This window comes from Salminus brasiliensis, chromosome 10 (assembly GCF_030463535.1).
Source record: "Salminus brasiliensis chromosome 10, fSalBra1.hap2, whole genome shotgun sequence".
NCBI lineage: Eukaryota > Metazoa > Chordata > Actinopteri > Characiformes > Bryconidae > Salminus > Salminus brasiliensis.
This window is the reverse complement of record NC_132887.1, coordinates 15,146,187-15,167,076: the sequence shown is the minus strand read 5'-3', so window position 1 is coordinate 15,167,076 and position 20,890 is coordinate 15,146,187. Positions and strand designations below refer to the sequence as shown.

Sequence of the window (20,890 nt, the reverse complement as noted above, 5' to 3'; positions counted from 1 at the left end):
TGTAGCTACAAACTTATCAGGATACAATCCAGATATTAGTTACATGAAGTGACCAGGTGTTAAGAGTGTCTAAAGGTTCCAGGAAAACATTCAGGGAATTGCAGGTTTTTTTACACTCAGGTCAGTGTTCAAGGTTCTACTGTTTACACGTGGTATTCTTGGCAGAGCAGTAAGGCAGAAAAAAACTGCTAACTGCAAAAGAACCATCAGTGCTCATCTCACATTTTGAAAAAAAGTACCTGTACCTTCCCTAAGCCTTTGGGATATTGTGACCTTCTGGACAACACAGGTTCCCTGTTCCCTGTTCCCAGCTGTTGCTGTATTTTACACTATACATCATATGAACACTCAAACATGGTACTGGGGTAGTGTGAGGTTTTGCTTCCTGAGTAACTTGCTCTTACTGAAGAACCCATGAATTCTGTTCATGAGTAGTCAATCTATCCGTCTGTCCATGAGCTGACACTGAAGAATAATTGGGTTATTGGGTTAATAATTGGCTGCAAGCCAGTGATCCTAAACATAAAAGAAAACCCACATCTGAGTAAGTGAAAAGATATTGAATGTTTGGAGTGGCCTAGGTTAAAGTCCTGTTTTGAACTGAATAGATATGATGTTGCAGGGCCTCAAACAAGCAGTTGATGCTTGAACCCCTCCAGTATATCTAAATTAAAGTAGTTTGACAACCACATTATGAAGGAGTCAAATGAAGCAATAAGGGAATGTTGGTTGCAATTATTGCTGTTAATGGTCATGCAAGTTTTTCTTTTTATCTTTTTTAATGTAAATGATTTGCGTGTGAAGTAACTGCTTCATAATTAAATAAAATAATGTGACTTATGTTAAATATAGTTTAGTATACAGTACAGTATTTTTACATTATGCATACCATATCAGAACATCTCATTTTTCATTGTATTTCATCAGACAGTTATCTTTTAAAATGTATGTTTTTTTTTTTACTTTGGAGCTTCATTTTTAAAGGTTCACATTCTGGCTGCTAGTCATAATTGATTTAGCAGACTGCTGAATGCCGCTCACAGTCTGGGCAATGGTTACAGTTTACACTCAAAGCCATGGCTAGTACAGCAACATTACGCTCAAAAACCAGGCCCCCCAAAGTCAAGCTTCAAAACATCAGCCTTTCTTACTGTGATAGTTGTTGTTCCTGGTTATAGTAAGTTTGGTTCATAATATTAGACACAATTTTTTTAAATGATCATCTTCCCATACAAATGTATCAACTATCGCTTCTGAATCAGCTTCAGATTTTTGACTTGGTCACCAGTTGGTGAAAGAAAATAATACCAACCAATAAAATTCTCTTTTATCTTCTGCTCCCACACCCTCACCTATCATCCAGGGAAAACACCCACCTAGCTCAACAACCCTAATATCATGTTTCACTTCTTAATATGTCAAAAATGTTTTATTCAAATCTGCTTTAATCAGGTCTGTGAAAAATAGTGTCATTTTTTCAAATCAATTATTTAACCTACATATCGTCTGTATGTCAAAAGAAGAATAGCAACTCTATTGGGGAAAGGCTCTTAACATACTGGATACGTTATTTTGACAGCTTTCTATTCATTTATGTTTCACGTTTCACATCACATGGTTTTAAATGTAAAAAAATAGAACAGCGACAGGGGAGCTATAGTAAACCTAAAGCTTAATTTCTGTAGTATCGTGGGAGTCCATCTTCCTTCTCAACTGATCAGAAGACTGCAGCGGCGGCCCCCAGGCCTTCTCCAAGGGCCCCAGTCTGGCTAATGAAATGTGACAGTGCAGATATAATATCAATACTTTCTCCGTGATTAGGAATAAGGAACTCCTGTTCTTTGGCAAGTGCTAACCGCATTAAGTCTGTGGGGTGCTGAGGGGGGCGAGTGGGGAAGTGCCAAACGCAGAGTTAGTGTCTTATCAGCAGGTAATGGGGAGCAGACAGGTGACAGCCCAGAGAGGCCTGTTCATTACCCACACAATCGACTGGCCACACACGCGCTTCTTATTTTTCATTCTACGTCCAGCCTCCTCGCTTTCATTTACCGACACTAATGAGAAAATGTCCTTATTGATAGCATTATTATCACTTTTCTGCCATTTGTTTGCTTTATCACGTTAAAGAGGGGTGGGCCGCTGTTCATAAGACATTAGTTCCATCTTAGAAGTATCTGTCAGTTTTTTTTTCCTTCAGTCTCATGTAGACAAGAAAAAGAGAAGTAATTGGAAATAAGCGCTTGTGTTTAAATATGGATTTTTATGGATTCATAAACAATGAATCAGTGAGTGCATTTTAGACTTTGACTGTTTCTGAAGTGTCCCTCCTTTATCTTAATTCAAGGTATTGAAATAGCAATGCTATAAAGAAAAAAGAAAGCTTCACCCTGAGCCTGGCGCCATAATTTACTTGATTGACAGGTGTCAGTCTTGCAGTGTTTGAATCACCTTTAATACTGGCTGCAGCCGTGTGTGTGTGTGTGTGTTTGTGTTTGTGTTTGTGTTTGTGTTGGGACTGCAGCGCTTTTCTTTGTTGCAGTCCGTTGAGGTTATCTGCGAGAGGAAGATGCTGTGCTTCCAGTGACATAAACGGATGAAACTACAAGCAGCGTGAGCTCAGGGAATCTGTGTGTGGGAACAAATCGTCTACATGAATTCATTACGCTCATTTGCGATAACAAGTGCTTGTGGTTTTAATTGACTTAATCAACAAATAGAATTAATCAGAGATTTCTAATTAATGGTAATTGATTGAATATCCACTGGGTCACTGTCAGTGTTAGATTCCTGTGTCCTTGCCTTGACTGGAGGGGATTTCGGCTGCGCTCCTCCATCTTGGCCAGATTAATTGAAAATGTTAAAATTGCAGCTGCGGAAAAAAGAGAAAAAAGAGGGGGATGAAGTGTGCACTCGTTTTCCCAGCAGAGAGGAGCAAACAAACGTGCCAAAGCAGAAAGAGCAGGAGCCTCTTCTGCCCTCATCTGCCGTTTTAATCCGCACAAAGAGCATCAGCCTTGGTGCGCGGGGTAATTCCAAGCCCTGACTTGTAAGTGTTTTATTATATGTCGAAAAAGTCTGAATTGTGAATGTGATAGAAAGCAGCAAAATGAAGTAGCAGAGAGAAGAGCTCAGAGACAAATAGAATAAGGAAGAATAAAAGGAGAAAAAAACATTAATGGCAGCATGGATAGGGTCTGGGGGTGCTCTCATTTTGTGCAGGATATAGAGATTGAGTTTGAAACACTCCTGGTAGGAGGAGGTGGGGGGTGCAGTGCTTTGCAGCTGCTTTGGGCCCGTGCCGCGTGCCTCGGGTTTGATTACCAGCTCCGATAGCGAGGAACTTGTAGATGAATACAGTAACACAAGATGGATTTAGCCAAGCGATAGTGAAGCCAGATCAGGCCGATGAGAGAGAATTGTCATCTCGGGCATTGTGGAGATTGGCTTAGCGCTGACGCATGCTCGGCGGCAGCTGATCTGCTGATACCTTTATTAAAAAGCACCTGATAGATAGGCCTGCCGTGAGCTCGCTCATTCCATTGCCTTCACAGAGAATGGTCAGCTGAAAGATGGCTCTCTTGTTTGGTCTCTGCGTTTGTTTCTGTCTCTCTCTCTCTCTTTCCTTCCTCTCGTTCTCTTTCTCTCTCTCTCCTTTTCATATCTGGCTGGGGCAACAGAGCGCATTGGCCTGCGGCCAGCTTCTCAGCCACAGCACTCAGCCTGTGGGTCTGAAATGGAGTCATTGTGTAGGTTCACATTCGTATACTGCAGGGAAAAAGCAGGCCACTTTGCTGCTCCATGTATTTGGAAAAGCTTTTTAGCAAATATTGGCACACCATACTCCGCCTGCCCCCTTTGTCAATAAGGCAAGACTCATTGGTGGGGGGGCAGGAATCAGTTTATGAAGCCCAGCAATGCAGAAACAATGAAGCATCGGATTTCTGCGGACTTTGGAAGTCTAAGAGCTCCATATGCTGTTAAACGTGTTATGACATAGATCCAGGTTTTGTGCCATTTAATCTGTTGGAGTGGACTAGTGGTATTGATTGAAAAATAGCCTTCTAGATTGTTTGCCGAAGGACTGCTGCACATAGAGGACCAGAGGCAGAGAGGGAACATAACAGTGCTCGTAAGAGAATGATGTTGACCATCCGCAGCACTAACGCCAACTGTTTGTGCAAAAAGATAAACAGAGGCTAGCCAGGCTGCCATAAATGTTTGCAAGGGACTTCCAGAATACCAAGTATTGCGTACTCTCAAAACGACATGTCTGTCTGTGTCTTCTTTTTGACGTCTCGCGTGTTTGTTTGTGTCGACTTTGGAAACATCTCTGAGTTTGCTAAGCGCCCACTGTTTCAACTCCGCTCTCGATCCCATTCCACGGGATAACTTTATCACTCTATGCAGTGGCCTTGCTCACCCCTCCTCTCGCCCCTCTTGCCATTGCATTTTGCAGTCTCATTACCTGTTTAAAAGATGTGGGGAGCAGTAAATGTATGCTAAAACAGAAGACGAAACTGCGGAGGGGGAAAAAAATCCAATTTAAATGTAATGGTGTTTAATATTTATTGAAAAATGTAAAGAAAGAGTGAGGCAATGCCTTGCAGAGCAGGTGGGATTTACATAAATTGTTCTCGGAATGTTTTTGTCCCATACTGCACACAGAGCAGAGCTTGTCAATTCTCACAGCCTCCACTGCATATTTAAAGAGAGCTTTGGTACGGGCGCAAGACCATCAGCATCCCGCGTGCCCCTTTCACCACATTTACACAATCACCTCAACTGTGGGCGCATGTTCAAGAGAGTGTATATGGGGTGGCGATTTCATTCCATTTGTGTTATAGCTGAGCTGTGGAGCACAGGAACGGGGCTTCGGCCTGTAACTATCGAACTTGGGTTGTTTATGGGCTGGGTGGGGTGTGGAGGGGACTTTGTGATTTACATGCTCCTGACAGCATGGACTGTTGTGGGGACCTCATCAGCACAGTGCCATCAGCACTCTCTCATTTATTTTTTCTCTCTCTCTCCCTCTCTCGCGCTCTCCTTTTGTCTCTGTCTCTCTCTTACACTCTTTCTCACATTCACACACTCAATGTCTCTGTCCGTCTCCATCCATCTATCCATCCGTCTGTCTGTCTGTCCATCTGTCTCATACCCTCTCTCTGTTCCTCTCTCTCGCCATGTATACTATACAGTATGTCCAAATGTTTGTGGACACCTCTTCTAATGAATGCATTCAGCTACTTTAAATTGCACTCATTACTGACCCAGATGCACAACTCTACAAACACAGGTCAAGTACCTGTAGAGAAGATAAGTATTGCAGTAAGTCATTAACAGAAACTCTGACTAGTTTTAAAGGTGTCAGTGTGGTCAGTTTGGTTGGTGCTGGGCTCCTGGACCATCTCCATGAGGCTGTTGGAGATCCCTGTACAGAAAAGTATACAAGCTGTCTGCAGTGAAGCATTGTGCATGGGGCCATACCCACTAGCAGACACATATAACGAACATATTGACCCCACTATAGTGAGGGGGTCTCCTTCCTATGGCTGAGATGAAATTAAAGAGCATTTATTTTCAGGCTGAGAGGTACACAAGACTTGCTGAAAGCATGAAGCAATGATCTGGGGCTACTGTGGACTGTGGTATAGCTTATATGTCTTCTGGCCAAATATGTTGTTTCTTATAGAGATAAGCTGTGTCTGTCTAACTTTCTGGTAGATCAGGGTAAACTTGCTGCTTGGCTTTTAAGAATAAACAAAATACAGTGTGGTGGACACATATGAACACAAATAAGCATACTTTAAGATGATTTTCAGGTAATGTATTAAATAGGGTCAGGGTGGGGTCTTATTTGAGCCTGTCTTTTTAAGTAATCTGTCTATATGTCTGTTTATCCATTTGTTCAGCCAACCAGCCATCTCTCCTTATTTTCTCTCTCTCTGTCTCTCTGTCTGTTTCTGTCTGTGTCTCTCTATTGTTTTTACTGTTTACTATTGTGCTTTCCTCCCATTTCTCTCTCCTTATCTCTCTCTCTCTCTCTTTCTGGTTCTGGGTCACAGAGAGACATTACCACATTAAATACAGCGATAAACGGCAGGTTATACCTTGACACAAATTACATTTATGTGTATAGTTATTTTACAGTGTGATTACCCCAGAAATAAAATATTATGTTCTGTGTGTTCCAGAATGTGTTACTGGAGTTAACTCTGTCTCCCTCTCCCTCTCTCTCATAGTGGATCCCTGTGGTGACTTATCATCACACTAAAGAAAGCATTTAGAGAAATAGATCATGATTGAAATGAATATGTGTAGGTATGTTTTGAACCCTTAAAATAAACATTTTACTAAAAACAGGAATCTTTCACAAATAAGTAACTGGAATTAGCTTTCTATTTCCCACTCTCTCATTCTATGCCCTTATTATCATTAACATTTAAATAGAACAATAAATATCATGTTACAGTTTGGCACAAACAAAAAAGAGTATGTTTAGGTAGGCCTGTCACAATAATAATAATAATTATTATTATTATTAATAATAATAATAAATTATGTTATCTACTTATCATACAATATATGAACATGACTTCACAAATATTTGCTAACCTCGATATTGCATGTTCTGTTCTCATCTTTACAGGCTCTGTGTGTGGAGGTGCGAGGCAGGAGGAAGGGTATAGCCTCAGTGCTGCGGCTGTGTCAGCGGCTGCTGGAGGGTCCGGAGGAGCAGAGCTCTGAGGCTGAGCGCCAATCACTGCAGCTTCTGCAGGTGAACCTGGAGAGGCGCTGGGAGGCCATCATCATGCAGGTGCTCCAGTGGCAGAGCCGCCTCAAATGCACCTTGGGCCGAGAACAGGTCAGATATGACTTGCAGCACAGCTACAACCGAATTACATGATAAGCTAGGGGATGCATCCAGCAAAGTAGGTTTCACAGTGGTGTCTCAACGGAAGCACAGACATCATGTGTCATGAAGGCTCTGACCGGTACAAACCGAATCAATATGAATATAAAACATAAACATTCAAGCTACAAATCCCTTCACTCGTGTCTAACAGATGCAGTCACTGATGCGTGCATTCTCTGTAGTAATAAATACATGACATGCTATGAAACCCAACAAGGTTTTCCTACATTTCCATCCTTGCTTGATATTTAGTAAGTTCTATTATATGTACAGCCACTCTGTCCATTTTTTTCTCGTATATGTGTTTTATGCAGTTCTTAAACTTAAACAGGTGTGTCTATTTATTATTTTTTCTTCTCAGTAACCTTCCTGGGCCAAGTGTTTTTCCGTCACAAATATTAAAGGTGTAATATAGTGCCGAACAGCTGTAATGGAGCAATAAGAGTGATGTATAATGCAGGAAACGTACCTGCATATTATCCTTCAAAAATATAGAATGAAGGGAAAGTAGCTAGACAGACTCAGTACTCAGTTCATTACAGGAGTTGCCACGGAGTAATTGACTGATCTTAATGTACTAAGAAACACAATAACCTTATACTAAGCCCTTTCCCCCAGAGAATGAACTAGCCTCTCTGTAGCTTGAGAAAGTGTAGCTTCCCCCTTACTCCCAAACCAGAGACAAAGGTCTTTAAGGAAGCCAGTATGCACACTAGGTTTACTGCTAAATAAACAGCGTTTTCATCCCCAAAACAGAAGTCCTAACTAGTGACTTATCGTAATAAGAGGGTCGTAGCAGTGCTTTAAATGTGGGAGTTGCGCATTGGACCGAGGCTTTTGTTATGCAGATCCTGTGCATTCCTGTGTGGCAGCACACGGCTCTGTGGAGGCTGTGTGGAGCACACAGAAAAGCCCAGGGACCTGTTTGTGGACGTCCACTCAGTTATCCGCTCTCATTTACACCAGCAAGACAAACGACTCAGCCCTCTCCAGCTCTGACCTTGCAGGGCTGAAGAGCAATTTCACTTTGGGAAGTGTTTAGAGAAGGGGAAGAAAAATAATAGGGAGGGTCTGTTTTTGTAAATACAGTGCTCTGTGTGCAGTGATAAAATAGCATTCTATTAAAAGATTTAGAAGACAAACTCAGCTTATGTGTTCACTCTTCATGTTTGAGGGCTGAAAAACTTTTTCAATTTGCCCATTTTTAAAAAGCTATGTTTTATGGCGCCATTTTTTACAACATGAAGGTCAACAGAAGGGATGATCATTTGAGGCTGACTTCTGCTCACTCTAAAAGAGGTGGACACGCCCAGGAATGACTGTATCTTGAGAAGAAATGAGAAGGGCCAGGTCTTATACAATGGCCCATATTCACAATTTTTCTTCCTCACGTTTTATAACCCTGCTTGAGTGTTATTAATGGAAGGTTTTTCCTGGAGCATCGTGTTAAAAATGCCTTTGGTGCATTTGCAGTACACTGGCAGCTTACAGAAATGATTTTTATTTGATTAGACTGATTGATTATTCTCACAGTTGAAGGTTTTATCATGCATTAGCAAGCCAAGCCCCATCATTAGTATTTCCCTTATCAGCAAGAAAAGAATAAACAGAAATCTAATAAAAATTCATTATATGCGATGTATGACATACCACGCAAGTGTTAGATTTGCCAGTTTATTAGATTAATGAGATAAAAGGATAATATAAATAGACCTTTCTCTCATTAACAAGAAACCAGGCAATTTGTGTAATTGTATCCCATGCAGAATGTGTGTGTCTAAGCAAGATTTTTCAAACAGCACAAAAAAAAGCTTTACAGCTTAGCATTGCTTCTTATGTCATTAAAATAGGATTGCCAGCTCTTGAAGATCAGAAATCTGCCCATGACATATGCTTCTACTGTTCAGTGTATTCCTTCTAAATGCTAACTGCATTGCTATTTGTCTGTTCTCAGGTCCCTGGGAACCTGATTGAACCATCGCTAATGGATCTCCGTGGCCAAGCTGAAGATTCTTGGGAGTGGGATGAAATGGACATGACCATAGTTAATATGGAGCTACAGGAATGTGATGAGCATTCAGAAATGCCCCTCCATTCTGTTGGGGAGCTTTTAAATTTGACTGAGTCATGCCCCACACAGTCCAGAACAAACCTGAGCACCTTAGAATCAAATTCAGTGTCTTCCCATGTTTATCAGGTGTTTAATCTACATCATGTGGAGTTAAACCAACAGCCGCAGTACAATCAAAAGATTTCTCCAAATGCCACCAAAACCAAAGGGAAGCAGCCACTGCTGAAGAGCCTAAGCAAGGATTCCTCTTTTTCCTCAGTGGAGTCATTACCTGACATCATAGGAGGGTTACTGAGTGGGAAACAGGGGTTGCTAACAGATTTAGCTAGGAGATCAGAGAGCGAGAGTGGGATAGTCAGTGAAGGGGACACTGAGACCACAGCCAATTCTGAGATATGTCTGCTTTATCAGAGTGAAGATCAAAAAGTTCAGGTTACTGTCTCTCCCCCTATTCGATCGGAATCACCATGTATAGATAGATTGTCAGATGAAGACATAGACAGGATCCTTCAACGTGCCAACAAGTGTGCCGAGCTGGGAGACAGTCTGGCCGAGGAGACGAAGAACCAAAGATTTTGCATGGTGAGGAGGAAGAAAGAAGAGTCTGGAGAAAGCAGAAGGAAGCACGGAAAGGAACCAGTTGAGATCCTCATTAATGGACGCTGCCTGAGTCCTGAGTCTGAGGACGGTGACACTGGAGCTTTCAGTGCTGGAGCTGATGACAAAGGAAGGGTTCGGAAGGAGCATTTTCAGCTGTCCCAGGGGTCTTCCCTGGACTCCTTGTATGCAGTGGGAGAATTATTTCCTTCAGCCAAAGAGACTCTCACGCGTAGCACGTCCCTTGAGAGCTGGCTGGCTCCGTGTAAGGGTTCGGAGGAAGCGGGCAGTCAGGGCAGCCTGAGGGACATCGGAATGGCGCCAGAGCCCACTGGGGAACTGAGCAGGAGAACTCTAGAGTTGCTCAAACGACTCGAAAACATCCGGACACCTCTTGCCCAAAAGATGACCCGCAGCATTTCTGATGTCACCCTACAGAGCAGCTCTCTTCGTCTACCTTGTCGAGGACCACGTTCGGGGGGCCCTGCTTCTTCTGCCAACGAGAGCCTAGCGGCCTCGCTTACAGAGCTTAGCAGCGTAGAGGACTCGTCAGTAACATCTGAAGATCTGGCTGTACAGAAGAACCGCCGTGTAGCCATAATATCCAACAATTCCTTCAAGAAGCACTGCCGCAACCAGCAACTGGCTGATGAGACAGATGCCAGCGTCAGTATGGTGGTAAATGTGTCTTGCACGTCAGCCTGCACTGATGATGAAGATGATAGTGACCTTCTTTCCAGTTCCACTCTCACCCTCACAGAGGAAGAGCTGGGCATCAAGGATGATGAAGATTCCAGCATAACCTCTGAGGAGGAGTATATAGAGGGCTCTTTTGCACTGGGGGTGGACTACATGAAGGGCGAGTTTCAGAGCTGGGTTAAGCACAGATCACAGAACAGGGAAAAGAATGAGGCGGATCTTGGAGATGAGCTACGATGTGGAACCCTGTCCAGAGAGATTCTTTCTCCTGTAAGGACCACCACAGATCGGCATTTCTTAAATCAAGCTGCTCTGAAGCTCTTGGAGGCAAACACAAATGCGAAGAATGACAGCCTCAAACAACAGGAAGAGGACAACAGTCGCAGGGATGCTACCAGAAGTTACATCAGCCGCTTTGTGGATGACATGGAAAATGGGAATGTGGACAGCTCCCACATCAAAGGGAAAGATGAGGACGACGAGCTCCTTAGAGAAGAGGGGAGTCTGTTCACTAAGAAAGGAGAGTCATGTAAGGACTGCTGTGCCATGGATGCTTTAAATGGTGATGTAACAGCAATGGTAACTGCCGCCTCACCTGCCTCATGTGAGCAACTGAACATACAGTCCAAAGAGTCGTCTCTTGAGGGCCAGCTAAAGGGTGAACTTCCATGCCACAGCTCCCGTCGCCCGTCCCCCTCACTGTCTCCAGCGGAGGAGTGCTCAGGGTCCCACCATGGCATACTGGGAGCTGCTCACTTGAGCTCCCGGGAGCGACTGGCATCCTTCCTAAACGATGTCCATGAAAATCACACAGAAAGCTTGTCAGGCTGCTGTAGCCACCCGTCCATCCCTGCTGAAGAGGAAAATAGTGAGAACGTTCACAGCTTTGTGATGGAGATCATTGACATGGCATCCGTGGCAATGAAACCTAAAGACGCGCAAACAGAGCACACTCAGGAAGCCTCCAGCCCAACCTCTGTCTCTCAGATCAAAGAGAAAGTTCTCGAACACTCGCATCGGCACATCCACTTACGCAAGGGGGATTTCTACAACTACCTTTCACTCTCTTCCCATGATAGTGATTGTGGAGAGGTCAGTACCTGCACAGAAGACAAGAGCAGCACACCAGTCCTCTCCAGGACCCCAGAAATCCGCGATGAAGAGCCTCTGTTTGAGGCCTGCACAGAAGAAGTCTACCTAGGCCCTCCTCTCTGCTACAGCATGTCCATTAGCAAATGGCCCATGAGACGCAGCACCAAACTAATAGACCCCTTATGTCCCCTGAGCCAAGCACCTCCACTGGCCTGTGATGAATACCAAAAAGCGCATAGTATTTCTCCAGGTAGTATAGCTGGGAGCCAGCCGCAGTGCCATAATGAGGCTCCTTATCTTAATCCTTTACCATGTGAAACCCTGATAGACACTGTTGAATGTTTTGCAGATACTAAAATGCTTGAATCCAATATTTCCCCTGTAATGACTAAGATAAGAGTCTCTTGCTCCAGTACAAATCCTTTAAAAGAGGAAGGCGGCCTATATATTAATCCTAAAATTAACTGTCCCCCGATAAGAAAGAGTGATAGGGATGAAAGAGGTGCTGCTTCACAGTGGATGAAACAGAAGAATGTCAAAAAAGGGCGCAGCTCTCCTCAGGAAGCCAAGTCAACTCATAAACAGGTGCGTTTAGACATTATGCCGGGCTCTATCTGCTTGTAATGAGAGCAGGGTGCATTTCTGCTGAATTCATCTCATTGACTAAATATTTAAGAGGGATTTTCATTCTCTCCCTCCCTCCCTCTCCCCCTCAGCACACCCCCCACTCTCCCCCTGAAGTGCTAATGGAAGAAGGATTTGCAGGCGTAGATTTAAAATTTTAAGGTCTACAGAACAGAATAATCATAATCAGTCAGATTATATTATGATTCATAAGCAAGACTACAGCGAGAATCATTACTTAATTTCATGACTGAATTAGCATGTATTTGTGTTCTTTTAAGTAGTTTTCTATTTCATATGCAAACTTCCCCACTGCTTCGTTCCAGCACTCACTGCAAATCCGATGTTTGACCTTATATTAGGTAAATTAAGTGCTTACTTTTTAAATTAATCATTGATACCAAAAACAAGAGCATTAATAATTTCCCTCAGAAGCCACATGAAAACAAGCGCTAAAATGTTATTACCCACAAGAATTGATTGAATCTTCAATGACTATACTTTTCAGTTAATACAGGGCTAACATTCTACATGTTGCCCAGAGGTCTATGAGCACTGTTAGCCATATTCTTATTGGGTGATGACGGTGCAGGGTTCCTCAGTCTGCTATTTCTGTACATGGTAGAGCAGTAAACAGCGTCATCTGCTAGGTCATTTTGGACGCCCATAGTGGTGGAACACCTCAAGTAATGATGCTGTCATAAGGACAGTGAGAATTGGCTGTGATGTGAAGATGCCATGGGGACAGTATGAACTTGCTTACATGGGTGAGAGTCTGCAAATATTAAAAAGCTTACATCAGTGCTATCCAAAGGACACTGGTTTAGATGCTCACCAGCAAGAATGAAAGTATATAATATATAATGCTTACACATTTTACTGCCATTGTCCCCATCATCATCATCATCATCATCATCAACAACATCACCATCCTGATGTCATCATCTCTGTGTCTCTCTCTCTCTGTCTCTCTCAGTTGCCAAGGTCAGAGGGTGGTGCGGGGCTGCTGGAGACAGGCCGCAGGGCTTCGTTCAGCACTCGCCGTTCAGACAGCTCATCTGCAGTGAGGAGTGGAGCGAGCAGCAGGCCCCAGGCCAGGGTTCCTACTGTAGGTCGTGCATCAGCACCCACACATATACACACACACACAGACTCGCACGTAGCCTCCCCCTCTAGGCCTTCTCTGTCGTACCTCTGAAAAATGGCTGATGGCTCTTTTCAGCATCTTGTGGTGCATTGCAAGCACCCCATTTTCCACCTCATTCCATACTGCAACTAAGCACCTTCCTAGCCCACATTAGTGTGTTTTTGCAACCAGCAAAATTTGCAACAAGAACGTGCTTTCTCCTCACCCCACGTATTTGGAAATGCTCCCTGATCCGACCCCACAGGCTTATTCCGATGCTGATGACGCAGGCGCATTGTCTGACTTCAGACCATGTTGTGGTTTAAATTATAGGCCACTGTACTTTCTATGTGATGACAACCTTACTGGGAAATTGGTCTGAAAAGCAGTCATTACATCTATATATATGGTATCTATATGTCTAGTAGAGTTAGCCTTTGAATTGTGCTCTCTCGCTCTCTCCCTGTCTGTCTCTCCCTGTGCTACCATGCCAGAGTGTGTTGCTCGGCAATCATTTCTTTGATGAAACACAAATGTTTCATAGCAACAAAGTCCTACAGAGTGTACAGCAGATGGAAAATCCTGCACTGCTTGTCCATTCTCACAACTCCCTACAGCAAGTATGCACTGCACACTGTAATCTCGTACCACAAAGACCATGAGCAGTGCACTTCTCTGTTGACCTAGTGTTCAAACCTCTGCGTTCATGTTTTAAACAGGTCCTGGTGAGCTTTTTTTTATGGACGACAGTGGCCAGACCCAAATAGCTATTTAACTAGTGATGTCCCGATTCACTGGATCAGGGTCGATCCAAGTGTATTTTAATTGGATTGAGTATCGGCTCTTTAAATCCCTATCCAGTTCTGAGTTATTGTTTTCCACGGTGTTCAGAGCACCGTTCTCAAGGCACAATTAACAGTGAAATGCTCTGTTTTACTGGTGGGAGAACTGCATGTCTTTCTTTGTTTTTAAACCAGCACTAAAGAGCGCATTCAGAACTGGAAGGAGGCTAACACTAATGCTAATAGACACACGTTATAGAAAACCCAATCGTAGCACATTCACCTCACTTTTATTACACAGATATCAGTCAAAAGTATGTACCACAACACACACACAACGGGGGTGCTAAATGGTCTGGGGGCAATGAAAAAAAACGGTCATTTTAAGAAAAGTCGCTACTAAACTAAATAAATCCATTATAGAAACTAGGTTTTTCCTTCAGTATTTATTAGCAGCACATCTTATCTAAACAGTGTGGCTGTATTATTTAATCAGTCGTGGTATTGCTATTGGCTGATACTCAGCATTAAGAGACTTGTATTCGATCTGTGACAAAATAATTGTATCAGACCATCCCTAAATATAACAGTAATGGGATGAAAAAAAAGAAAGTTCAACTAAAGGATTATACCACCAATCTTTTGTGTTTCAGTGAATGCCTAGAGCAGGGAGGATAGGGTAAGAAGGTAGAAGACACACGATCAGTCTACTAGCTAGAGCAGACACATTCATAACATCCCTGAGTGTATGCACTCAAATGCACTGGAGGACACAAACAAGATCTGTCCAAATATCAAACTTTCTGAACGTCCTCATCATTTAAGACAAGTTATTGTGTAATGTTAGAATGAAAAACAGTTTGAATGTACAAATTGATTTAATTTTGGCTGTAATGAATTTCTGCATTGCCCCTAGTGGATACAAAGGCACATTACAGTTAAAGTTCTTACCAGAACCCTTTTTCAACTTGTCATTTATACTGGTTTTTAAAATAATGTTATAATGCCAGTGTCTCTGTTTTGTATTTGAATTATACCTTTGCTGTTTTTGTGTGTTTTCTTGTTTTTTTAGAAACTTGCAAGAAGTCTTGCCAGCCCTGGGTCTAAGCCCTAACTGAAGAGTTTCTGTCACTGTGTTCTTATTCCGTGTTCTGGGATCCTTCTTTGATCCTGGTGCATGGACCCCTTTTCTGGCACTGCATTGTTTTCTGGCCCTCCTCTTCCTCCTCCTGCTTTAGCGCCCACTTCTGACTTTTGACCCTGGTGACTTTGGTGCGACCTTGCCGTTCTCTCCTCACTGCTCGTCCTGGACCCCAGAACTGAGCTACCTCACCGGTCTTCCACCCCAACACTCACTCCCAAACCCCAATATAAACACGCACGCGTGCGGTAGCTCTCAATATCATATCAGCCAATGGTTGCAGGTATATCAGTGCACGTCACAGGTATCTCTCATTTGCAGCTTCAGAGTTGAAGTGAGGTGCAGCACATTGTAGAGGCACACCTAGTACGTGTGAGTAGGCCATAGCCATGTGTGGCATGATGTCTCCGTTGGTCTGGAGAGCAGCTTCCTCCAGCTTTACTCAGCTCCACTCTTTCTGCGTGTGTGTAAGATGCTTTTGCAGAGGTCGAAGCTTGGACTCATGGACTGTTAAAATGTTGCGTGCTGAGGTAGAGCTGTCTATGCAACCCAACAGTGGTGTGAGGTTGTGTGGAATGGGATTTGCGCCAGTTAATGGGATGCTATTCACTTTTTCTGTTTATTTGTTGGTTATTTGTTTTTTTTTTTGTTTTTTTGTTTTTTTTTAAATCCTCAAGATTTGGAGAAACAAAGAGGTGTTTTAAACTTTAAACAGTTTTGTGCCTTGCAGTTATTTCTTATAACTTTTGTTAAAACACTGCTTTTTTCCATGTCGCGTGTTCAGTAAATAGTGAGAACGTGGACTTTACAAGCAAGGTGTGAGACTATTGAATGGGCATCTGTATATATGTATACTGTACGTGCAAATCTTGGTGTACAACAACGGTATAAATGCTTTGTGTTAGTGTACAACTGTGTGTGTTCTGTGATGTGAATAATTATAAGCCTTAAAGTGCTAGAATGCATGGTTAACTGTATACAAGCTCTTCAGAAATAAACATAATTTATTGAAGACTGTCTGAGGCTTGCCTTTCTTACAATAGTGACAAGATAGGAGAATGGATTGTGCTCGCATGGATGGATATTTACTGTAGCCTTGCTGACATGCAACAACATTGTATCTCCATTTTCTCTGTATTTTACTTTTCAACATAATTTGAATCTGGCAGTTGTTCTTTACATTGTGTCTAAATTTCTTATGAATGGACCAATAGAAATGCTCCAAAATAAAACCTTTTTTACATTGACTTCCTTTAAAAATTCGAAAGGTAATTTTTTTTTTACATGGAAGAGACTACCTCATCATCACTGATTGCTATGGCGACGCACTGTTGACCCGTCTTTTTCTAACACAGTTCTTGGGAACTGTGACGGCCCACAATTTTTTGTTCTATTGCAAAGGGAGAGAACATGGACGCTTGGTGGGTTCCGAATGCGAACAGTCAGGGGGTCACTGAGGGCTGAGTCAGGAGACACATCTCAGACAACATTAAGTGATTCATCTTTATGCCCAGTGTACCTCTGGAAGCACACAGTTATTTCCATGGCTAATGTGCTGTTTACAGGAAGTGTTGATGATTCTACAGATCGCACTATGGGCCCGCCGAGATACACACATACAGTAGCATCAGACCCGTGGAACTCTTCAGCTGCCAATCAAGCGCTCTCCTGATTGCCGAGCCGAGCCTGATAAGCCTCTCTGCTGTAATCGCCCATCGGCTGCTGCAGCAGATGCCTGTTTGTTGATGATGAGTGTGTGCTTGCATCAGAAGAAAATCAGACAGTAGAAATGAAAGTCACACATTTGAATTCAATTGTGAGAATATGGAATAAGGAGAACACAACGGTTCAGTGTGTGTTTGGTCCCTCATTAAGTACAGTAGTGTTTATAGAAGCATAAAAGCACTGGTTGCCTCTTGTCTTATTACAGTAATGGCTAGTGGGGGATAAATCCACAAAGACTTTACCTTTTTGTTTTTGTTTTGAGAAGACAGGGAAATACATAATAACATAATAATTTTAAACCTATAATTTAACATACACTTGTTTGTATCTGTGCATGAGGTACAACATGAAAAATGACAAGCATTCAGGCCCTGTCTGACTCACTGCCACAAAAAAGGCACCTCACTTTTATCACAGAGTGAAAACAGTAGTGGATCCTCACTGTATGTGAGAGTAAAAGTCACTTTGATATTTCAAATAAGGTTTTGCAGTGACTGATGGCACTGATAAATTAGGATGGAAATGGAATCTTACGTTATCTTCAGAATATTGCATCATGAACAAATGATTTCCCTTTTTGCAATTAACTGAATATTTTTGTATGAAATGGAAATTACTTTAAAGGTAGTAAAGGTCATGTGTATCGAACCATGATGCCTTTGCAATTACAAGCAGTCAGAATGTTGATTTGGAGGCTTTGCTAAGCGTGGATGGAAGAATTAATAAGTCAGACCCTCTTTGTTGAAAAGATCGCACTTGATTATATGACATTATGTGACAAAAAAAAGACAAGTTGAGGAGAATTTTTCCAAATGACAGACACTGAGGGATAAAAGGACGTATGACTGACATTCAAATGTCACCATATTCTTTTAAATGCAGCGGACAGTGACGGAAAGTTTCACGTTGTTTCACAATTTCACTTTTGATTGATGTTGTACACTAAAAAAGCTATTTCAAACAGAATAGAAGAAGCAGTGGCATTGCCATGTAGGATAACGCAGAGCCACAAAGTACTGAAATCCAGGAAACAACGCTGCGTTCATTTTATTTTATTGAGATATTTAAAATTCACTTTCTGTTCTTATTGATATGAGCAGTACAGGGTCATGTGGTTTCACCCGATGGTTTTTCCCAGTGACCCCCTTGCCCCATGTCTTATTAGAGCATGACTGGCTTTCAGTCAGTGAGGGAAGGGAAGGTGTGATGTGAAAACAGAATATTAAATGTGGCATGTCACCACAGTGCATGTCTATATATCAAGAACTACTCGACAGAATGTCATCAGCTTTGGCAGCTTTTATGTATCAAAGTTACGATGAGGTAATAAAAGACCTAATGTAAAAGGAATTTGTTCCAAATGTTGTAAAAGTCAATCACAGACACTCGCCAAAACTGGGTCTCAGATCTCAGGACATAATAACATCAGTATTGGTTCTTAAAAACGAGCTAGCTAAGTGCAGCACCTGTTACATACTACATACACCAGCAGTGAGATACAGAGGAACAGTAATACAGTGATGTGGCCGAATCACAGTTAGTTGTGGAAATGTGACTGTAATAATCAGGGGTGCAGATGTCATCTGACCACTAGAGAGGTCCAATGTCGGAACACAATAGCCTACATATTTCTATGTAAAAGTAAGTGAACAAGAAGGACTATGTCCTCATGATATGCAATGTGTAAAATGTCAATATTAAAACATAAACACAAGCAATGTTATGATCAGGATTAATAATACCATGTGTGTGTTTTTGTAATTCAGTATAGACATGTGGTTGTATTGCCTAATAGCAAAGTTTTACCATCATCTGTCACTGAAATTATTAGTCTAATAAAATGTTGCGATAAAAATCTAGCAAAAGTATCCCAGTAACAAAGAATGTGATAATAAGATCCTCCTCCTCATTCAAAAACTGAGAGGGCCATACCCACCCCCTCCTAGCCTATAAGACTTCTCTACTGGTAACAATAGTAGCTAGCAATTAACTTCCTACATAGCTGCCGATCTACCCCTTTCTAATGCACTTGATCCCAACAGCACACTCAATGGATTTTCTGGCGCTGCACATCTCATCTCCTGATCTGGAGCCAAAGCTTGCTTTTACTACATCTCAGCACCAGGTGCACAGTATATCAATTACACAACGTGTCACATGCGGTCAGAACAAAAGGTATTGCACCTTTTAGATATACTTCATTTACTTCCTGTGGGGAAAGGTGCATATTTATATAAATAATATCAATAAAATTATATAAATAAAAAATTTATGACCTGGAATCAGACAGAGTGTGAATGAAATGCTACAGTTATGTTCAATAAGTAAAGGTACTGTAGACATTTCCAGAAAAAAAAACAAAAAAACATTTCTTAGACAAGCAATGTATCTACACAGGCTTTGAACAATGCATTAACCAGACTGGAGCAAATAAAGCAATTAATTTAGTAAGCAAGTACTGATTTAACTTTTGAAAGTATTGTTCTATTGAATGTATTGTTTTAAAAAATGCAAACAAAACAATTGCATGAACTGCATGATGGTCCTTAGCTTGAACATTAAAACATGTTAATACATATAGAACCTTTACATCATTTACATTAAGAGGTTCTTTACACTGATTTAAAACAAGCTGTGATAGTGCCTATGCACTGATCAGCCATAACATTAAAACCCCACGTGACACGTGAAGTAAATAATATTGAATTTTTTTGGTTTCAGTGGCATCTGTCATTGGGTGGATAAATTAGGCACTAAGTGAACAGTCGGTTCTTTAAGGTTATGCATTAAAAGCAGGAAAATGGGCGACTGGGTCTCCAAAACATCAGGCAGGTCTTGTGGTGTGTTCCCGGTTTGCAGTCTTTTTGGTTTTAATGTTGTGGCTGATCTGTGTATGTTTTAATATTTACATTTAGTTGAGGCCTGTAGTAGAATATCTGTATATGCATGTTAGGAAGGGAGGGAGTGAGGGAGGGAATGAGGGAGTGAGGGAGGGAGGGAGGGAGAGAAGGAGGGTAGGAGTGAATGACAGAGGTGCTGGCCCCATTAAAACACTAAAGGATGCACTGAGTCTGTTCATGTAATTTGAGGGTTAGGTGATTGGATTCCAGACGTGTCATCAAAGCCCGTTAGGAAACAATCCAACGTGAAATAGCACGGCGGTGTGGAAGGGCATGCCGAGCTTATCATCTGGGATAAATAAAAAGCATGATGTCATTTTCCCTCGGACCTCCCAATCCATCATTTCCATGCTCAAAGTTTTTTTCCCTCCCTGTGCTCTGTCTGTAATTTCTCCCAACAGTTAATTCATCGTCCATCCTGAGCTACAGTACTCCTCCACAAACACAGAGGAGCAATCTTTCAAAAGTCATTACAGTTTTAAAGTAATAGATATATTTTCAGTAGCCTTTGCCCCACGCTTTTTAAATGCGACCTGCCCAATCAATCACTTAGGGGAGAGGAGTCACATAACATTTACCTCTAATGTACATGGAGCAAAAATTATCCCATCTCCCGTAAATTTGCATTTTCCATCAAAAAGGAGGGGGGGAACTTGCAACCGGTAATGAATCAAATGCTTTCTTATATGGTAAGAACATTTTAATTTTAGGAGAGGTAATATAAAGACCAAGCAATGAGGTATCACAAGGGTCAAGTGTTTTCTTATCAGATTGAACAGGTTTTATACTAAATCAACCTGTGTTTTTTTCTCTGTTATTCAGTGGTTTATTGAATACTCTTAAAAATAAAAGTGCTTTAAATATTTCTTTGGGTGATGCCCAGGGGCACCGTATGGTGAGGAAGGTCAGGCGATTTTAAGGACCTGTGACTGACAGGGATCCAAGAAAATCTATGCATTTTGTGTATACATGTATACACAGTTGTGGTGATGCCGTACAAGAACCACTTTTGCTTACCTAAAGAACTATGTTTGTAAAAGAGATGCCAGTGAGATTGTGAATAACCTTTAAAGCAACATTTTACCTTAAAATAATAACTTCAAAATCCTTGTGATGCTCCACTGACTTGTCACAGGGAGAACAGTATCTTTGTCATTGCTACTCGAGGCTTAGCAGGCTGATATCTACAGTATGTAACTTTGAAGAAGCGAGCAGGACAG

The 20,890-nt window shown here is 41.9% G+C and overlaps 1 protein-coding gene across 3 annotated transcripts in view; it reads left to right on the top strand.

Annotated features, from left to right (window-relative positions):
- Positions 1–16,022, top strand: part of akap6 (A kinase (PRKA) anchor protein 6) — a 123,023-nt gene extending 107,001 nt beyond the window's left edge. For 2 of the 3 annotated variants that reach the window (XM_072689390.1, XM_072689391.1), the window contains exons 12-14: positions 6,647–6,862; positions 8,868–11,957; positions 12,973–14,944. In XM_072689390.1, the coding sequence (XP_072545491.1) occupies positions 6,647–6,862; positions 8,868–11,957; positions 12,973–13,194 (3,528 nt within the window). In that variant the 3' untranslated portion in view covers positions 13,195–14,944. Of the gene's footprint in view, positions 1–6,646; positions 6,863–8,867; positions 11,958–12,972; positions 14,945–14,976 lie in introns of those variants that run through there. The other variant, XM_072689392.1, reaches the window with a different exon arrangement.
- The last annotated feature ends 4,868 nt before the right edge of the window (positions 16,023–20,890 follow it).